The sequence below is a fragment of the Saimiri boliviensis genome, chromosome 12, assembly GCF_048565385.1.
Source record: "Saimiri boliviensis isolate mSaiBol1 chromosome 12, mSaiBol1.pri, whole genome shotgun sequence".
Taxonomy (NCBI): Eukaryota; Metazoa; Chordata; class Mammalia; order Primates; family Cebidae; genus Saimiri; species Saimiri boliviensis.
The window spans coordinates 27643899-27665101 of NC_133460.1; the positions used below are offsets into that span (position 1 = coordinate 27643899).

At 50.4% G+C, this 21203-nt stretch overlaps 1 protein-coding gene across 1 annotated transcript; it reads right to left on the reverse strand.

Annotated features, from left to right (window-relative positions):
- Nucleotides 1-2227: 2227 nt before the first annotated feature.
- On the reverse strand, nucleotides 2228-20966 carry ZNF488 (zinc finger protein 488). Its single transcript, XM_003929966.4, has 2 exons — nucleotides 20869-20966; nucleotides 2228-5637 (listed from the first exon to the last, which is right to left on the reverse strand). Exon 2 carries the CDS (start codon nucleotides 5477-5479, stop codon nucleotides 4511-4513), a length of 969 nt encoding a protein of 322 aa, XP_003930015.1. The 5' UTR covers nucleotides 5480-5637; nucleotides 20869-20966; the 3' UTR covers nucleotides 2228-4510.
- Between the last annotated feature and the right edge of the window lie 237 nt (nucleotides 20967-21203).

Genomic DNA, 21203 nt, shown 5'->3' on the forward strand with positions numbered 1-21203 from the left:
GCACTTTGGGAGGCCGAGGCGGGTGGATCACAAGGTCAAGAGATCGAGACCATCCTGGTCAACATGGTGAAACCCCGTCTCTACTAAAAAATACAAAAAAAAATTAGCTGGGCATGGTGGTGCGTGCCTATAATCCCAGCTACTCAGGAGGCTGAGGCAGGAGAATTGCCTGAACCCAGGAGGCGGAGGTTGCGGTGAGCCGAGATCGCGCCATTGCATTCCAGCCTGGGTAACAAGAGCGAAACTCCGTCTCAAAAAAAAAAAAAAGAAAAGAAAAGAAAAAGAAAAAGGGCTAAGAGAGGATTTGACTCCCAAAGAGACTCTGGGAACCCAGCTTAGTGATAATTAGGAACCGCAACATTAATAAGCTGTAAACCCATCACTTCCATAAATCACTTTTCAGTTTGTCCATTTAAATGACTTTAAGCAATTTGGATCTTCATCCATTTTTACTAGAATTAACTCTATCTTTAAAATCAGAGTTGGAGGAAGATATTTGTTTTTTATAACTTCAAATTTTCCTAAATGCCCATCCTGCTTGGGAACGGTATAACTGGTCAGGGTTCATAATAATTACATGTGAGGCCATTCTATTCATGTGCAATGGAAACTGTCCCTTGGCCTAGCTGAGGTTCTTCATGGATTGTGGATGGGGCAAGGTCCAGACCTCTCAGTGGCTCTAACCTTGACCTCACTACCACTTGCCCTGCAACACTGGGCGCATCAGCTCATGTCTGTGGACCTCAAAGTCCAATATTATACAGTGAGGAGATGGTCTAGAAATCTAAAGTCCCTTCTGTTCTAAATGTCTATCACGTCTTGGCACACTTCTGCCTTTCAAAGAGATTTCACAGAAATTACAAAACAATCCATGAAGCCAGAGAAGGACAATTGTGCACAGTGTTTGACAGATCCTAAAATTCTCCTGAGAAGCTGATTTGAGATGTGGCAAGAGCCAGGCCAAAACCAGGCATCTCACTCATTCATTCATTTATTTATTCATTCATTCATTCAACAAATGTCTGTTGAACACCTACTATGTGCCTACATTTCTCTAGATGCCAGCAACACTGCAGGTAAAAAACCCAGCAAAAATCCCTCACAGAGCTTACATTCTAGTGACGGGAGACAAGGTAAATAAGATAAATCAGTGAAAGTCTTAGTGTGCAAGATAGTGAAAGTGCTGGAGAGAAGGCGATAGGAAAGTATGTGTGTTCACAAGCAGCAGGTATGAATTGAAATTTGAGACAGGGAGCCTACACCTGCTGCTGTCCCAGTTTCTGAACCATCTACAGTGCCACGTGACCACACTGGGCTGAGCAGACAGGTGGCAGCCTGAAAAGGACGTGAGCTCAATCTGGGGTCCTAGAGTCTTATTCTGGCACAGCTGCTCCTGAGCCTATGGTCTTAGGAACGTCCTTGACCTCTTGGAGCTTAACGTCATCTGCAGTACAGTAGGAATTATTAAAAACAAACTGCCTCCCGGCTGCCGCCTGTCAAATTCATAGTGCGGGGCCTCATTCCAAGACCCTGAGTTGCCCTTTCCTGCCTCACCCGGGACAGCACAGTGGGAGGCTCTCGTAGCTTCACCTGCCTTCTGTGCTCAGCCTCTCGGTGTGTAAATTACACCCCAACATAGCACCTAAAGAGACTGGCAAGGCTAAGCTTTCCTTGTGTTTTCTCAGCGAGCAAGGGACCTCCCAGTGTCCCTGTGAGAATGGAGATGCTTCATTGGCACCTGCAGGGAGCATCTGCCCTTTTCTAGATGTGGAAGACAAAGAGCTCAGAAGGTCCAGGTTCCCTCCTCCAGACCACGCTCCCCACTGCAGCTGGAGAGCATCCTCAGTGCCTCTCCAAGCCAAGCACTCAGTACCCTTCATCCAAACCACTCTCCTGTGAGGCCCTCCTATCCCTGCCCCTCCGTTTTCTACTCCTGACACCCTGACACATTTGCAGACTCTGGACTGGCCTTTCTCCCCAGCCACTGCTCTGCTGCCTGCATCACGAAATCACCAGCATGTGCTTGTCTTTGAGGCTGAGCAAGGGATGCTGAAGAAGTGAATGGAAATGGACCCACTCACTCAGTCCCTTGCCAGACCAGGGAGACAGGGTGAGTGAAGGAAGCTTAGTACATATGGAGCATTCCAGCTGCACAGCAGCCCCCCGCTAGCCTCCATAGCCAAAGGAAGAGTACACACATATTCAGACCCAACTTCTCACACAGACATTATTTCCACAATATTTATTATGCACTGACAATATGCAATGCCCTGTTCTGGGCACTGAGGATGCACAGTAAACAAACCAGTCTCTACTCCCAAGGAGCTGACAGTGTGGATACAGCAAATTAACAAAACGACAAACATAAATATGTTTGCAGATGGTGAGACGTGCTGTGAAGGAAACCACAGGGACACGCGGCTGAGAGACAGAGGTTGCAGGGCTGCTTTACGGGGAATCTGGGAGGCCTCTCTAAGGAGCTGACCTGAGAGAAGAAGCCCTGTGGCACCATAGCGGGAGCAGCACCAACAGGAGCTGGACAGCAAATGCTGGACGAAGCCCAGGCTTGAGAAACGGCACGAGAGCTGCGGTCAGAACACGGGAGCAGACAGCAGAACAGCAGCGAGGCGGTATAGCGGAGTCCCCTCTGCCCACTGCCACCTATGGGCCTCCTAAGGGCAAGCTCAGCCTGTGAAGGTAGTAGGTATAGAGAGGAGTATCAGAAACCCTGGAAGTGCTATAGCATTGTCTGTAATTGACTCATTGTCGAAATGGAAAGGAAACAGCTCTTGCCTCCCAGGGCTGTTGTAGGACTCGCTATAACAACTAAATTCTTCCAGTGCTTATGCTGTTGCCTGGCACACAGGGAGAGTGAAATGAGTGCCTGCAATTAACATCAGGCAGGGACTTGTTCATAAAGCACCTGGCAGGTCCTGCCGGGGTTAGGACTGTAAGTGTGAAGGGCAGCCACGAGGTTGGAGGCATCATCTTACTTACACTTTCAGAAGTTAATATGGTTGTGTGCCTGTAAACAATGGATGAGTGCGTGGTGAAAGGCAGGAGTGGAGGGAGCGAGGACACCAGAGCAGCCAGGAGGGAGTGCTGCTGCTTGGAAGCGGGGACAGAGGAGAGCGAGAGAAGAGGAGCAGTCTGGGAGGCTGCCTGGGATCCCCACCCTCTCACTCTGATTTCTTCCCAGCCACAAGCCTGAGCTCTGCGCTGGGGGCCCCATTGGAGGGCTGGATACTGCACATCAAAAGACCAAAACCTGACAGTGAGGTGGAAACCAGTGCAAAAATGACACTGGCTCAGAAACTCCCCACAAAGGGCTTTCATCAGACTGACCTGTGTAATGTCCAAGAGTATGGCCTGGGCCCCACACATCCTTAGGCACAAGGGCCGACATGGGTACCTACAGCAGCTACTGACTGAAACACAGTAGATAGTACATGGTACCTGGAATGCTCCCCAGCCTCGCGATCTGGAAGCTGAGTTTTTGCGCATGCCCTATTCTTGGAAGGTAAAAGGGCATGCGTGTAGGTGGTGGGGAGGGGGTTCTATTTCCCCCTATTCATATATTCACAATGTGAAGAACGATAGACCAGGTGGTGGGTGGAATTACCAGTCCCAGTTCCTCACCCTCCTGTGGAGGGAATGGATGCTCACTCCCTTGCCACAGCTGCACCAAGGGCAGCCTGCGCTTTCCCGCTCCTCAGTATTGGGCCTGATCCTGCCACTTGCATGGGCTGAGAGGACGCTGGCAATGTGACCCAAGCAGAGGCTTGAGGTGTGCTTGTTAGACTCACCCTCTTATGTTCCTGGCATAACTGCAAGAGATGCAGTCTTGCTCTGGGTAGCCCTTCAGTAAAAGAAGCAAAAGGACATGACATGATCAAATGTGAGACCTGCTGCCAAGCCCAGCCAAGCTCAGCTTAACCTGAGCCAGCCCACAGACCCACGACTTTAGCTTGTCTGCCATGGAGGTCTTGTTAATAACAATAGCTGACTCGTATGGACACTATCACAAACCTTGTTGACTCAGCACTCAGGGTCTGTAGGCAGAATGCCGGTCACTTTGCACACACCGTTCATGTGACCCAGATGCCAACCTAAGACACAGTGCTATCGTCTCCATTTCACAGATGAGAAAATGGGGGCTCAGCAGGTCTTTGTCCAAGGTCGCAGATAGTATGGAAAAGAGCCCAGATTCGAATCCAGGCTTTTGTGCCTCCGAAGCCCATCATGTGCACCAGAGTTGTCCCCACTCTCTGCCTGTTAGGGCCTCTACCCTGGATTTGCAAAGCCCATCCCTTTATTTCAGGACTTCATTTTCTTCAAAACATATCACTCAGGTGTGGCTTTTTCAAATTATGCCTGAACTGTTCATCTATGGATGCCGAACGCAGCAACTCCACAGAGGACCGCAACAGCCCCCTCAAGGCAAGCCCAGGGAGCCCCCCTCTGACAAAGGCTCGCCGACTCATGCAGCAGGTCATTCTGCGGCCATCTGCTAGCTGTGAGAAGTCATGTGCCGGGAGAGGTGGTGGCGCTCCCGGAAGGGCTCCTGGCACACAGGGCAGGCAAGGGCCTCTTCTCTCCTCTTCTGAGAATGTGGGTCAGGCCCTGCATACTCCTTTTTGTGGTGGGACCGCATGTGGAAGACCAGATCGGATGTCAGGCGGAAGGACAGGTTGCACTTTGCACACCAGTTCTGGGTGGACAAGCCCAGGGAGGTGAGGGTGGGTGGCAGGAGGGCCCACGAAATGGTGGAGGATGATGAAGGTGGGGGCACCTGGGCCTGGGTGTGCTCGAGCCACAGTGTGGGAGCACCCAGGAAAGCGCTGCAGAGTGGAGCATTCTGTGGCAACGTTTGCAAGTTCCAGAAATCGCCAACCAAAAGCTTGGGAGTTGAAAGTCGACCCCAACAAGGGAGGCCTGCGGTGCTGAAGAGTCCAGACAGCTCCCCAAGGGTGTCTGCAGACTCCGCTGCAGGGAAGACCAGGGTTGGTGCCGGCCTCTCTGCGGGTCTCTTGGTTGGTTTGCTAAAGGCGCTTCTCTGCTCGTCTCGCACTCTGCTGGGCCACACAGAGAAGACTGTGCTTCTAGCTGGGTCTCTGGGGACAGCCTGGGCCAGGTGCAGGGCGCCAGGCTGGCCTGCAGGGTCATCATGATCCCTCTCCTGGGTCTGAGCATCCCCGCACCGGTCTTTCATCCTCGGCAGCTCTGCGAAGGCGCTCTGCCTCTGCTCCCCACATGCCTTCGGGGGCAGCGGCTGGCCGGATCGGGGACTGCCTGGGGCTGCCGACACTGTCGGCTCTGCACTGCCCATATCCCAGCCCGCCCTGCCCACAGCGGCCTCAGGGTCCAGGCAGTTCGTCTTCTCCAGCAGCACTGGCTTGCGGCCCCGGCCCAACTCAGGTTCGCTAAATTGCCGCCTGTTTTCAGCCAATGGGCTCGACGGGGCCCCCTTCCCTGCCATAGTGATCAGCAGGGCCAGGGCCACAGGACGAGCAAGGTGGCTGCTCTGGCAGCCATCAGTCTTCGGGAGTTTGGGGTTCTGGAGGGCTTGGCCCAACAAGGAACCACGAGATGGGAGAGCTCGCTGTGACACTGGACTGGACACACGGCTATGGGGCCCTGCGGAGAGAGGAAGCAACAAGCAGTAAGACGGGCATTTGGCAGTCAGGCACAGCACACCATGAGGTGGCATCAGACAGGACCCTGATGCTCAGGCCTCCTCCACTGTCTGTAGGATGGGTGTGCTGACTGCACTGCCTCTGAGGAGACAAGGAGTGTGGACGGCACCGTCCTCCAGGGCCCACCTCCCAGAGGCAGAGTGAGGACAGGGGTCTCTGCTGAAAATGCCCATGGGCAGCTACCCCTATAGCCCAGTAGAGAGAAACATAGGATTCCCCTGGCAGAAGCAGTTCCTGGGCATTAACCAGGCATGAAGCAGAGTGTCCAGAGTGGAAGGGAAAGAGCCTGCTCTGGGGGCTGCGTTAGGGACTTGCGGACACTACAGAAGTTTCTGGGTCATTAGAAGTTTCTGGGTCATCTGTCAACAAGTAGACTCCTTCATGTGGAAGCCCCTGCTCCATGCTCGAGCTTCCTCTGGCCCTGGCCGAGCATTGAGGACACAGGGAGGCGGCAGCATGAGGGTCACAGCACTGGAGGACCATGGACTTCATGGTCTTTGCTCCTCACACAGCCCTCTCTGTCTTGGCCCTAACATCAACCCATCACTCCTCAGGCTACCAGACCTGCCTCCCGGCATGGCGGCCCCTTTGTCCATATCACATTCCCTGTCAGCTTCTGCACAGTCTCCGATTTTCTCAGAGCCACTCTTCTTGTTTGTGAGAGCCATGTGTCCCCACTCTCCTCCCGACACCCAAGTACATGTGAACAGCATCATTCCCATTGGACCTGTGAACTCATTCCAAAATGCAGCTCAGGCACAGCCTCCCCTTTAGGCTTCCCCAGTGCTCTCAGACACAGACAACACTCCTTCCTCCATACCACAACTGTCCCAGGCACCAAACACCTGCATGCACCACACACAACATTATATTTACTTGTTTGTGGTCTGCTAGAAGGCAAACTCTAAGGACCCAAATATGTCAATTCACCTTCACATCTGCAGCATTTGGTCATGCCTGCAACAGCACAGGAGCTCAGGAAGCCTTTGCTGAATGAATGAATGAGGGACAGCACAGCAACTGTTAAAAAGAAGTCAACTTTATTCTCCCAAAGAGTGTGGCCCATGCCCTGCTCCTGCACAGAGAGGAGAATGTGAGCCCCCCATGCTCTCACAGGGCCAAGGGAGGAGACAGCCGCAGCCTGCCTCAGAGCTTCTCTGCCTCCTGCTCCTACCCTGTGCTCCTCAGCGGGCACTTGGCCCCTGCCCAGTTCACAGCTCAGGCACAGCTGGGGAAACTGCTAGCTGTGGCAGAAGGGCATGCTTTGCTTTCCAACTCTGATGTAAGATCAAACCGTGAAGCCCCACCGAGGGCATCCAGCCTCTCCCATTCCCTCATCTCCCCTTGGCCCTAGTTCCAACCCCAGTGAGAACCCACCCAGCTTTTCCTTAGGGAAATAGCCCACCAGCCATAGGAACTCATTATGAATACAGCTGATTGGCCCATGGGTGCTGAGAGTCACTTTAAGGGTGGGGGTCACACAAGGGCCCGGAACTCTTGAAGTACTCTGTCTCAGGTGCTGAACTAATAACAGTCTGACCAGGGCTGGAAGAGGCAGCCTGAGGGGTCAGATCTGCCTAACAGGAGAAGGAAATGAAGTGTGGTTTAGAGCGGTGAAAGCAACACGCAAGTAGATGCGTCTCTCCAGAGACATGGTGAAGAAAGCAGGATACAGACGCACGAAGGAGCACAGTACAGCCTTGGACAGTGATGCTTGCTGTGCTTATGATTGAACTCTGAGGAGGCAAAAGGACAACATTATAGACTTCCTGTTGCCTATTCTATGCACACACACGCAAGACGCATACATCAAAGGAAAAACCCCAGGAGGAAGCATGGAGAATGACCACCAGGTCATTTTTTCATGATTCGCCCTTCCATTCATTCAGTACGCAGGCGCTGAGAGCGTCCAGCATGCCGGCCCTGTGCGAGGTGCTGTGGTGACAGTGGTGACGAGGCAGTCGTGAGTTTGGCTGTACAGAGCACAGGGACCTGCACATGTGCCAGTGTTGCAAACGGCAATGGTGGCATCCCAACGGAGCCCTGAAGACCCAGAGGGGCTGTCCAAGATTCACAAAAAGCTTGCGTGGGGCCTGTGGTGTGGAGGACCTGAGGGCTCTCCGGAGAATTGAGCCTAAGGCAGTTCTGCAGTGGGGTGGAACCCAGAAGCTGGAATAAAATGGACCTGACTGTTTTCAGAAATAAATGATTCATTTTTTAAGTTTGGCCGTAAAGACTATGTCATAGTATGGGGGGGGGGAAGCTTATGATACAATGTTAGTGTTCAATATAAATATGTTGTAAAACAAAACAGGAGAACAAGTCTATCTACCAAATCAACAAAAACATGAAAGAAAATATACCAAAGCAACATATATGTGAAAAGTAATTTATACTACATACATGCACTATATAATATACAGTATACACAGTATGCATACATAATATACCATATAATATGCCGTATGTGTACTATACTATAAACTATGATGATGCTAGTATGATGGAATTGGGGGGGTTCTCTCAACTTTCCAATATTTTCAAACTATTCTGGTTTTATATTAGCATGTTGTTTTGTTCAGAAGTCAATTGTTTCAAAGGGGGCAGTGCCCTTTTCTGCTTGGTCAGGGTCGGAATTCTGTAGGGGATTCCCACAGTGAAGCCTCTGTGACTTCGGAGACGCTACTTCCCTAACCACTCGAGGAAATAATTCTGAGTTGAATTCCTCCCACTGTCTACTCTCCCTCGGAAAAGAGGAGTGCTAGCCCCCCATGCTGGAGTGCTCCGGCTGGAGTCTCCTGGGAGTGGAGGGGCCTGTCCAGTGGGTGGGCTGCTTCTCATGGGGGCTTCATGGTCTGTTTCACGCCACCTAGAGAGACCTCACCTCTGCCAAGCCCGGAATTGAGCATTCCCCAGGCCACAGTAACAAAAGTGAGCTTTGGAAGAAGGGTGAAATGCCTGGGCACTTAGATCAGATCAGATCAGGGCAGCCACCATCTGGGGGTTCAACCTCACATGTGTCCAGAGCTCTTGATGGAGGAGAGGGCTGGGCGGAGACTGCCTCATCCCCACTGGAATTAGGCACCTCTTGCCTGGTGCTGACACAAATGTGAGGAAGGAAGGAGGCCACACACATGGCAGACTGAGCTCCGTGGCTTACTCTGCCTTGGCGTGTCATGGGGCCACTGACCCCCACCACACCAGATTTTCCCAACCCCAGCAAGCATGCAGAACTCAGCCACGCTCACACCATCTCAAAAAGAAAGCCTCTATTGCTTGGCAAAGAAGAAATTAGGTCCACGCATGTGGCAAAAGTTAGACACAGTGAGCATTGCTGGTTCTCCCTCTGTTTTCCTACCTCGGCAACATTCTTAAAAGAAAATTCAAAATAGCAATTACAGTAAAAATGTCCTGTTATCCTTCAGAGGGCACAATACTGTATGTGCTTTACTCTAATGGCTATTGCATCTACTTCCAAGCTTTAGACGATTAATAATGCACAGAAATACCAAGAAGCAAAATAAAACAGAAAGGTACAAAAAGTAGAATGGGAAGGACGTGGGTTCGAATCTCACATCCACAGATTCATTATGGAGCTGCAGGTGTGTAGTGTAACTTCTCTGAATACTGAGCAATCATGTAAACAAGTGGAAAAATCATGCATTTAAAAGGATAAAAATATCCAGAAGGAGGCTCCCACCTCGCCCGGCCTATGTCAGTTCCTCAGGAATGTTCATTTCTTTCTTTGTGGCCAAGGGACAGGAACAAAATGAAGGGCATGGAGAGGTAAACAAAAGAATCAGTGACTGCACAGAAGCTGCTGGGGCACCTTCTCCAAGCTCACGATGGAGAGAGGCAAAGGTTTCCATAGATGGGGCATCACCCTCATGACTAAAATACCTGCATTCTCAAAGATACAAAATATGCCGCTTTAACTGAATAAATGCAGGGAGGATGGTGGGGAAGGACAGCCCAGAGGCCTTGCCCAGTGCACCCTGAGAAAACAGCAAACATTCCGCTCTTAGGCGCTCCACGCACCTACACTGTCATTCCCACGCCTTCACCAGATGTCAAAACGTGCTGCCGAGTCAAACGGAGACGTAACACAAAGCAAAACAGCAAGGAAAGCTTGCTGTCTGAGACAGAAACAGCGCAGGGCGGGCGAAGGTTAAGACGCAGGTAAGAGTCTCAGCTTCAAGGTTTCTAGGTGACCTTGGGCAAGCCCCTCTCCTTCAAAGTCCTCACTCAGCTGCAAAATGAGCAGGCTGGACCAGGTGGCCCCTATGGTCCTAATGCCAAAAAGCGCCAAGTGATATTTTTATGTGACATTATGATGCATCTTTTGTGATCAGTCTGGTTTTTTAGGCATTACTTTGACAAGCTTAATGGGCAAAATATAGAGTAATGATCCATGACAGATCTAATAATCAACCGTGCCACAGCCTGACACTTCTGTCAGCCATAGCCATACCCAGACTACGCTGCTCTTCTAATGTTCATGAATATTCAAACACAAACAGGACTAATCCACCTCCCTCTAAAGGAGGTGATTAATAGGTCCCAGGAGCAGATCCCTGGATACCGTGACACTCCACAGTGATTTCTCACATCCCTTAGGTTCCAGCAGTCAGGGCTTCCTTGCTGCAGACAGCGGCCTCTACCCAGGTAGTTTAAACAGCAAGAAACTCATTAAAGGGTATCATGTAGCTCATTAAATCTCTGTGAGAGCCAGAGACCAAGCTTGGGTGCTCTCCAAGGGTCAAAATAGCCAGAAAAGTGCCTAACCACACCCTAGCACTGTCTATTAGAAACTCTCCTGGAATCAGCACCCATCACAAGAGACCAAACTCCTACAAACTCCGCTACAGCCACCCCACAAGACCAGATGTCCCTGCCACTGTGACTGACAGAAGATGTCACCTGCCTGCCAAAGACTTCAGCTCACGGGACTCGCCTGCACATCCAGGGCCGGATGATGCACCTGGCTGCTTGGGGGGATCTATGTCAAAGGCCTGCACCCTGGCTGCAAAGAAGTCTGGGAAACATGGATTTAGCTTTCCAACCTCTGCAGTGCAGGAAAGCCAAGTGAGATGGGTTAGAAACGGTTGTTGATTGAACCAATGACAGCATCTGTTACTGTAGCACTTGATAAAGCTCACCCGGTGAGGAAACTGAGAGGACTCAGCATGCAACTCTGTCTGCAGGTTTTCCTTTCTGCCTGCCACTTGATTTTCTTGGCATGCGGCCGCTGGTGTCTTGGAGCCAGCTCACGGCGGCTTGGGAGATGATCAGGAATGTTCTGAGTTAGCTGCTTTAACTCAGACATTATTCAAAACTAAATTATACAAACTTACATTCAAAGAAATTCTATTAAAAACAAAGGCAACACATACTCTGAACTCATCACGTACTAGTCATTCTACGACACGCTCCCGTTGCCTCCGCTGTGGACGCTGCTCCTCCTGCGGGCACGGGGGCTTGCCACGGTCCACTCCTCCTCACGCCACATCCAGCGATGTCGTGAGTGGCTGGAAATCAGCCAGAATGGGATCATTTATGGAAATGCTATCTTGTTTTGCTCACTGTCTGGACTTAAGAAGGCAATGGGAAAAATTGTCAATAATGCAGACTAAACTGAAACTGTTGTCTTGTCAATGGCTGCTATATTGCGAATAGCTCACGAAAAGTGGAAGGACTATTCTTCTAGTATTCCAAAGTTATTATGTGATGTAGGAGTTATTTAAATCACTGACAAACAAGTGAAGTTCTGACATATGTTCATTGTTGCACTTCCATCTTATACTTTATTGTATAAGATGAAAATATGAAAATATCACCCGGCAATCCATGTTGGAACTACATGCTGAGAACCAGTGGTTAAACACTTACCAGCATACCACAGTGTGTACCTCATATATTTTCTAATTCTGGGCACCCGAATAATCAGACAGACCTTCCTCGAAGAGGCAGGAGGCCTCCAAAGGGCAGACAGATGCAAAGAAAGAAGAGGGCGGAGGGAACGGCACACACAAACGCCAGGTAATGACAAGAGTGGGTTTGAAGTAAATCGAGAGTGTTTCTGAGGACTGTTTATGGGTAAGATCACATGGCCTAGCTACAAGGACCTATACCATATCTCTTAGGGGAGACAGTCATTCATTTATTCTGTGATAGCAGGATGAATACCATGGAAGGGCTGCTCCACATTCAGTGAGGGAGAAAAACACCGCGTCGTAACAGGACCTGGGATAGAGACAAGCCCACGCGAGTAGTTTGGGAGAAATGCCTCAAGACTGGAGATAGACCATGTGCTGCCTGGGGTGCCTGAGGAATGTTCCATTGAGGAGGTGATATTATCTCTGGGTGTCGATGGATGAATACTAGTTCACCAATCGGAGATGGTAAAATGGCACAGGCAAAATCATAGTGGCAAAGAAAGGCTGGGTATATTTCAGTCGTGAGGAAAAGGCAGAGGGGCAGGAATTAAGCCAGATAGAAAGACCCCTGTAAATGACACCTTTTCATTTGCACTAAGCCAAGTCAGACTCAATTGTGAAATTCAATTCTGCCAAGGGAGGCATGGGAGAATAAGGGGAGAGAGTTAGAGTGGGAGCCAGGAATTTGCCCAGCTCCTTTCTCCAAAGAGCTCTGGGCTCTTTGACACCCATTAGCGCTCATATCCTCCATGGAGAGTGTACTCTTACAATGCAATGTCAGAGAACTCCCCACCCTACCCTCCTTCTCCCCCAGCCCTAGCACAGATGGAGGGGCTGAAGCAGTCACACTATGCCCAGCCTTCCAGACCATCAGGTCCAGCAGAATGGGCACTCAAGCCTCAGGGTCCTTGCTGGTTCCCCAGCGCAGACACCTACAGAGGTTCCATCCACAATTCTGGAGCCTGTTGGCAAACTCACACTCAGAGACCTGAGATGACAGATGTCCTCCAGGGGAAATTATAACACAGTGCTATTTCCCTCCAGAGCCTGCAGCTCTGCCCTGTGTGCAGACTTCAGATGACCCTCAAGAAGCAGCCCAGAAAGAAAAATGACTGAGCTGCATCTGTGACCTGCTCACACTGAAACACCATCAGGGCTGCCGTGCTGAGACTCAGGGCACAGAGACCACCTTCAGCAGCTGGCCTGGCCAGGATCAGTGTCACCCCTACCACCCACTGGACTGCTGGCCCCTGCGGAGAGAGAGCCTGTGTCTGATCTATCTCTGTAGCCCCCACAGGGTATCTCAGGAAGAGCAGGGTGGTCCCCCTTTGACCCAGGTTCTTAAACCAGCTGGCAGGAAGGGAGGAATATGTGCTCTCTATGACAAGAGCAGGCATCAGATGGCTTGGTTCTGTTTTATGCTACTCAGCATCCTTCCTAACCAAACCCACTTTCAGTTTGAGAAGCTGCTTATGTGTGTCTGTTACTGGAACTCTCCAAATAGCTCAATCCTGGTCTTTTTTTGAGCTTATTTCTGCAGTTCTCCTTCTGACACTGTGATCTACCTGCCACAATAACCTTCTAATTAATTCCTTCTTGACAAAGTTGGCCAGAGTCTGTAACTGATTGCTATGGATGTAACAACTCACCCCATCTCAGAGTGCTATGCCTCCAGGACTCTCCCAGGGAACAATAACAATCACACACACACACACACACACACACACACACACACACACACGGCTGCCACCCAGAGGTGCCGGCTCAGCCCTGCCCCTGCACCTGTCAGCATCTAACAGCAGCTGCCACATTCATAGAGCACACAGGGCTTCCGCCTGTCAGCTCTGACTTAATCTGACAGTGTCTGCACCCTGGTTGAGGGCAGCTTTCCTTCCTTGCTGGTTGCCATGCCCACTTTCTCCTGACCCTCAGGAGTGCCAGGCCTCTTCAGGCACTGGGGATAGAAGCTCTGCAGGCACAGGTGCACAGAGGGACAATCGCTGGAGCAATGCACATGCAGCCTTGGCAGGATGGGTCTGGCTGTGCCTGGCCCCACCCCCGCACTGGGGGACAGCCACCTCACCAGCTGGCCCTGCCCCTGGAAAGATCATAGGTAACCCCATCTCCACTCACGAGAAGTGCTCACGCTTACTTCTCCCCACACATAAATCCACTCACTTCTCCTCTGCTCCCCAGCAGAGGTTTACCAACTGTCTGCCTGTGCCAATCTGCTGGGCACCCATGGGTTGACCAGCTTTCAACCTCACCCTGGAAGTGCCCACAGTGCAGAAGGGAAGACATGCAGTGACCACATGTGAAGGTGGCACCCATGGGGAGGTGGCATCAGCCCTGCTGGGATGCCTTCATCTCTACCTGCCCTCACCAGCCCCACCCCCAAGTTCTGGAAGCTAGAACTCCAATTCTTCAAGTGCCCCCACCGCTGGTGAGCAATACTGGCAGAACCAGATTCCACTGAGCATTCCAGAATTTTCACCCTTAGAAAATATTTATCCCAGGGCTCAGGGATAATCTAGGAGTGGGTGAGTGCCTTATTCACTGGGGCCTCCCCAGCTTGCTACTCATAAATATAACCTGGGCCAAACCAGCTCCTTCCTCTCCCTGCTTCTTGCCCACCCAAGAAAAGAGGTACCTGCGTCCAGCCCCTTCTTGTAAGAGCTCTCAAGGAGATGAGACAGAGAAGGCAACCTTCTTAGGGAGTGAAAGCACAAGAGCAATCAGAGAGAAAGCAGGAAAAGTGAACCCAAAACCTCAGCGTGTCCTTTTGCCACAAGCTTTGGACCAGCTCCTGTGGGACATTGCCACCCCACCCTGCCCTGCACACCACTCCGTGTGACTCCTGGAAGTCCAGGTCCTTTGTCGCATGGAGAGAACGCAAACCACGTGCTTCGGCAGGCTCTGCGCCACTCCTGCTGTTCTTTCCGAGCAGATTCCTCAGAGGGGGTGCCTGACATCAGAGATGAATGTCGACCTGTGTCTCCCAAAGAGGCAGATGCAGAAACGTCACTCCTCTCAGTGACCCTGAGCAAAGCACTCAACCTCTCTGAGCCTCAGGTTTCCATCTGTAAAATGGGCTCAGGCTAAGTTGTCTCTCCAGCCCATCCCAGACCTACCCATGTATGACTAATTGGATGAAACCAATTCTCCCCCTTTCTCCAGGAATAACTTGTCTGCTTGAAGCCCCATTGCTGAGCTTCCATGATCTCACACAGAAAGACACACATACACACACACACACACACACACAGAGTATGTGTACACAGACATATATGCACTCAAACGCATACACTTATATAGTCATACATACACACAAACTCACACACATACATACACTCTCACATACACATACACATAAACTCACACCACTCATATAGACATTACAGACAAACGCACATGCACACACACACACACACACACACACACACACACACACAAATGAATACACACATGCCGACTTGCATTCACATTCGCTCTTTCCTTCTCTCTCAAAGACAGTTCTCTAGAGGACAGCTGCAACCCACACAATGTCCTTCCCAAGCACAGAAGACTGTCCCTAGTCTTCCTGGTCCTGCTGTGCCTGGAACCACCTTTGCAGGTGCCTCCCTGGGCTACATTTGCTGTCCACAGCCACATAGCCTGAACATGAGAACGGTGTGTAGTTCCCTGAGCTGGGACACGACAACCCCTTCTCAGCACTAAAAAGGGTAACACCTTTACAGCAGGACAGATCATTTGCTATCAGGATGCTTCATGGTATGAAAATAGGAGTCACCATTTATCGGCTACGTAAGTGTTGACATGACAAACAATAGTATTAATAAATGAAATAAGGTACCTTGTTCATTGCATTTTCATAAAAACCACGAGGGGAGCTATGTGTCTCAATCCAGGTGCATTTATCTCCAATCTGCCAAATGCCATCCTGATAAACTCAGGGCAGTCCCAGCTTTTAGAGACCATTGTGGATCCAGACACCACCACCTGATGAATTAAATATCCCACCCGGCTTCATGCTCCAACAATGTTAACACCCACATCTTAATAAGAAGGAGGAGGAGGATGGAGAAAAGGAGGAGAGGAAATTAGGAACTAGCTGGGGACCTTTCATCCCATCTGGGACCCCCAAGGGTCACCACTGTCGCATGCATCAGCACTGCATGGAGTAAGGTCAGTGACGCAAGGGCACGGGATGTCCTCCAGAACCCCAACAGAACAAGGGCCAGATCGAAGCCCGGAAAGGTAGAAAAAGAGTCTGGCATGGTTTGACCCCAGGCAGCCCCTGCCAGCTCCTCATGCCCATCTCTCCCTTGCCTACAGACTCACTGCCTTCCTCTCTCTAGGATCTTTCTCAGGGCCAACGTCAGATTTGAGTCTCATCCACCTCCAGGCTTCATGTCCAGCACCTGTCACACAGCACCTCAGATGCAGGATCTCATTCCAGGTCACACCATGCCCTGGCCAGGGCATTCTCTGAGTCAGGGCCCTGAGCGCACACACAGCAGCCCAGCACTGCCTGACTCCTGCTTTCCTCCGGGGACCCACCTACGCCCTTCGCACCTGCAGACCCTCCTCCATCCAGACCGCTGTGGGCACAGTGGAGCTGCGCCTTCCTCCCCTTTACAGACACCAGCTGCCCCAGACGGCGATGGATCTACACAGCCCTTGTTCTCCTTGCTCCGAACATGATATGAAAAGATGCTTTGTGGTCGTCAGCTCTCCTCAGTAGGCTCAGTGCATGCCCGGGCTCTCACCCCCTGACACTCTTTAGTGGTCCTCTTCACTCTGTCATTGTGAGTGTCCTGGGGAGGGCTCCTCTTGTCCTCCTTGGCCCTCATCCCTCTGACCTCAGCAAGACATCTTTCTGAGCCACACAGATGTCTCTCATTGCCACTGATGTCCTTCCTACTTGAAAAAAACAGATTTAATTTCAGGACTCTCCCACTGCTTTCAGAGCTCTCGCATCATGGGGAATGAGTGATGATCTTCGAAACTTACTGAAACTGAGCTCTCCAAGTCTACAGGGGATCTTACTATGCTGGCCCTCCCCACCAACACAGAACATATCTCCCCAAGGCTCCTGACCCATTTGGGTCACCAATCAGGGTCCCCTATTACCGAGCTCAGCAGGTGTTGAATCCTGGGAGATGAAGCCTCACAACCCCATGGTGTTAAGAGCTTGTGATTCTCGGTTTATTACCCATCCCCTGGGCCCTGACTGTACACCGATCACTCCCTCATTTTGGAACCACTGGCCACATTCTCCCACATTACTTGTCTGTCTATACCTTAACCAGGTTATCTCATGTAACCTTCAAGCCTTCCATCCAAAACAGACATTAAGTGCACAGGCTCCAGGGTCAGAGGCCTGGACTCCAATCCAGCTCTGCTCTATCCAACCCGTGGCCTTGGGCAAGGTATGGATCCTCTCCATGCCTCTGTCTTCTGATCTGCAAAGGGGATCACCTTGGTGCTCTCTTCACCAGGTTGTTGGAAAGATTAGAAGGTTTGATGCAGAGAAAATGCCAAGCAGCCTGGCTCAGTAAACGTAAGAGAGATCAGTTCTTATCACACTGAGTGCAAATGGACAGAGTCCACCCCATGGCGGCCTTCCCGTTACTCCTGAGCTCTCAGGGACCAGCACACAACAGTGGTTAATGAATGAAAAAGCAGCCTGGGCACTGTTCTCCTTCCCACTCTACCTACAGAGCAAAAAACTCTTGGCAAACAGCTGGATGACCTCTTTTTCCTGAGATGTCTGAAGGCACTTCCTGCCCCAAGCCAACTGGCCAGCCTCCAGCTGTTCTGAGCAGCAGGTCAGGCACCAGATCTTATTCAGAGACACCATGTACCCCCACCCCCATGCAGTGCTTTGCTGGATCTGCCTTTCTCTTCAGCTAAAACACACAAGAGCAGAAAACACCTCGTCTTCCAATCCTTTGGTGTCCCTAGTCTCTGGAGAAGCTCCCCAGATCCTTTTGGAATATTCCAGGGACAATCATCTACCGGCCTTTTCTGCATTTGGATTGTGAGGTCCTGGGGTTTCCTAAGAAAGGGAATACACCTGTCTCCAGGCATCCTCCTGGCTCTGGCACACTGAGGAAATTCAACACTGAAGGTGATCCAGGCTTTCCCAGAGGCTGGCTGGAGCACTTCCTGGCCAGCCCTTACAGGCTCTGTGGCCGGTTATGCCTGGACCCCTCAAGCAGCAACACCTGCTGCATTCCAGCAAAGCCAAGTGCAGGAGACTGAGGACACGGCCACCCGCATGGCAGCAGGGAGGGCGGCCCTAGGACAACATAACTTGGCCACGTGGACCCTCATGGAGTGGATGTGATCCCATCACCCACTCAGATGCCTGAGACTGTGCAGAAGCGGGACCAGTGACAGCAGAGGGCACATTCAGTGCTTCAAGGGGCCCTGCTGTGTGGATTGAGAGCCGGCCATGAATGTGCTGAAGATGGCCAGGACGTAGAACAGGGAGCTGCGTTCTGCCAAACAATGCCGATAAGCAATGGCTGGTGCCGTGTGGAGTGATATTTTAGATATTATATGTGCCGAGGCTGCAGCAACATGGAAGTCACATAATGGGACTGAATTAGCCCTGGTCACTCAGGCTCCAGAGCACAACTTGTGTTCCAGTCAGCCCTGCCACTCACTACCTGCCTGACCTGGGACAAGCACTCTGGGCCTCTGTTTCTTCATAAGTAAAGCAAGAACGGCGATCTTCACTTCAGGGGCTGGCGGACAGGACTCAGCAGGGCTCTGTGCATGCCAGGTAGCAAGAGCACAAGGAACGGCAGCTCTCTTCCTAATACAACTAGAGAATAAAGGTGGAGCCTGAGAGGGTGGTCCCAATTTCACTGGCAGCCTTCAGGAAAAAAGTCCATGATTTTACTTAGGCTGCTCCTTCTGACCTTCCCAGATTCCAGCAATAGCATCTTCTAAGGATAAAAACACAGTGACATTCTTACAGAGACACAGACCACTAATGAATAAAAATAAGTTTAAAAGTATTGAAACTTGTCTTATTTTTTAAATAATGGGTGTGAATATCTGTTTCAAACAAAAGTTGCCACCTCTTGGATGTCTGAAAAGAAATCTGACATGCAAAGCAGACATGATGATTCTAAATCATTTGGAAGGCCTATTATCCCTCCCCCCAGAATCCTCATACACTGGGGATCAGGGATTAAATATAAAAGACAATTTAACTTTTTTTTTTTTTTTTTTTGAGATGGAGTCTCGCACTGTCACCCAGGCTGGAGTGCAATGGCGGGATCTCAGCTCACTGCAACCTCTGCCTCCCAGGTTCATGTGATTCTCCTGCCTCAGCCTCCCAAGTATCTGGGATTACAGGCACACAACACCACACCTGACTAATTTTTGTTTTGTTTTGTATTTTTACTAAAGATGGGGTTTCATTATGTTGGCCAGACTGGTTTCGAACTCCTGGCCTCATGATCCAAAGTGCTGGGACTACAGGCACAAGCCACCATGCCCAGCAGACAATTTAACTTTTTAAGCTAGAAAAAAAAAAAAAAAGCCTCACAAATCACAGTTTCATGCACATACCTACAAATTTGTCCAAAATTCTTCGAATCTAGCATATGCAAATTTTTTCACTGAACATACTGCAATGTGTTCCTTCATCAAATTTAATTTCTGTTTAATTCTTTGTGATTTATCTATGATGGAATTTCCATTTCTGTATCAATCAAAAGTTAAATTAGTTGAATTTTCATTAAAGATCATAATAAGCTACAATATCAGGTTAAATTATTTCCAAGAAGCAAAAGCTTCATGCTTTGATTGGTATTCAGATCTTTAGCAACAAATAATGGCTCTTTTATAACTTAGTGTATATATATTATGTATTGGTGTGTATTTGCACATATAAATATATGTGTTATAAAATATTAAAAATTAAATCACATCTCTCTGACAAGTTTACGTTTTTAATCAAGAAATGAAAAATCGTCTCGATGTAGTTCTGTTTTTCCTCAAAAATGAATGAGGCTTGATTTTCTAGAGTTCATCACTTCTGCATCTACAACAATCTTTGACACTAACATGAAATACCTTCCCCTTGGCCCTCCTACCTAATGTACATAAAATCATTAATTTCAAAATGCCATAATTACTGCCATAAAATGTCTAATGTCTCCCTCAGGAGTAATTAAGTAACTTCATTTCTTCACATCAGTGGCATTGGCAACTACGTATTTTAGAGATTTACTGTTAATTTCTTATTTCCAAGCTCCCTCAAATGTTTCAAGTGCAAAGTCCTGGCCTCCCACTGTCTTCCCACAACTCTGCTCTGAATACTGTCCCTTTCCTCCCCTGCACCTGGCACTGCACACCCTGCCCAGAAGGCAGGTATGGGTGGGAACGTCCCCTAAACGCTTCCGTAAGGCTTAGCTTCCTGCTGTGCTGTCTGTGTCTATTAGTAAAGGCAAAGATTCAGGAAAGGATTCAGTCAACCCCTTGTCTCTAAAACCAGGTATGCTCTTTCAGCTCATTCTAAAAACTCATTATAATGAGACCATTGGTATTTTTCCCCCCAGGAAAGCAATGAACAGGTTACATGCCCCAATCTTTGGATATAATCTGTTGGAGAAAGGATCTGGGGCCAATGCATGGTTCTTACCCTACTGCCCAGCCCGAGTCTGGGCTGAGAATAAAAGAGCAATACAGGATAAACCCAGGGAGGGACAGAGGGAGGGATAAAAAGAACTGCAGCCTGAAAGTCACCGAGCAGAAAAAAAAAAAAAAAAAAAAAAAAAAAAAAATCATAGGCAGAATTCTTGAGTGCTGAAAAACCAACGGGGAGAGGGAGAAGGTGGGGGAGAAGAATAAAGAAAGAGAGGGAAGCGGGGCGGGGGGCGGGAGAGAGAAGGGGGAGAGAGAGATAGAGATAGAGAGGGAGAGAGAGAGAGAGAGAGAGAGAGAGAGAGAGAGAAGGAAATGAAAACAGGAAGACAATAAAGAGGAGATAGAGGAGAAAAAGTGGGAAAAAAGAAAGGGAACAGAAACGGGGTTGGGACTCGGAGAGGACGTGGGAGAGAGCTGGAGGAAGCTGGCGGCAGAGGGAAAGAAAGGACCCCACAGTCAAAGGCAGGACTCAACAGCCCCGTCCTTAATGCAGTGGAAGTGAGATGGACCCCGCCGCCCGCGCCCGCTCGCGGCTCCGTCCCTGCAGACAGGAGGGGGCGCCTCACCTGGGCTCTCCGGAGAAGTGGGGCACGGGGCGCTGGTGCAGCACAGCCTCCTCCGGGCCCAGAGCCCAGCGCGCGGCTCTGAACTTGGCGCTGGAGCCCTGAGGGTGGCCAGGTACCGCCCCACAGCCGCTCCCGCCTTCGGGGCGTGGCCTCAGCGTCTCCAACCCCCAGGGAAGCTCCAGCCTTCGGGGCGGGGCTTGCGAGTGGGCGGCCCTGGCGGGGGCGGGCGCAGCGGATCCGAGAACCCGCAATAGCGGGAGAAAACTCGGTCTTATCCGCTGGGCGACCCGGCCCTCCCCGGGCTCGGCCCCGCGGAGGCGCCCCCGTCTGGCTCC

Bases quoted from the DNA above. Each gene is read 5' to 3' on its own strand.
- ZNF488 (XM_003929966.4), bottom strand. From the start codon at position 5,479: ATGGCAGGGAAGGGGGCCCCGTCGAGCCCATTGGCTGAAAACAGGCGG.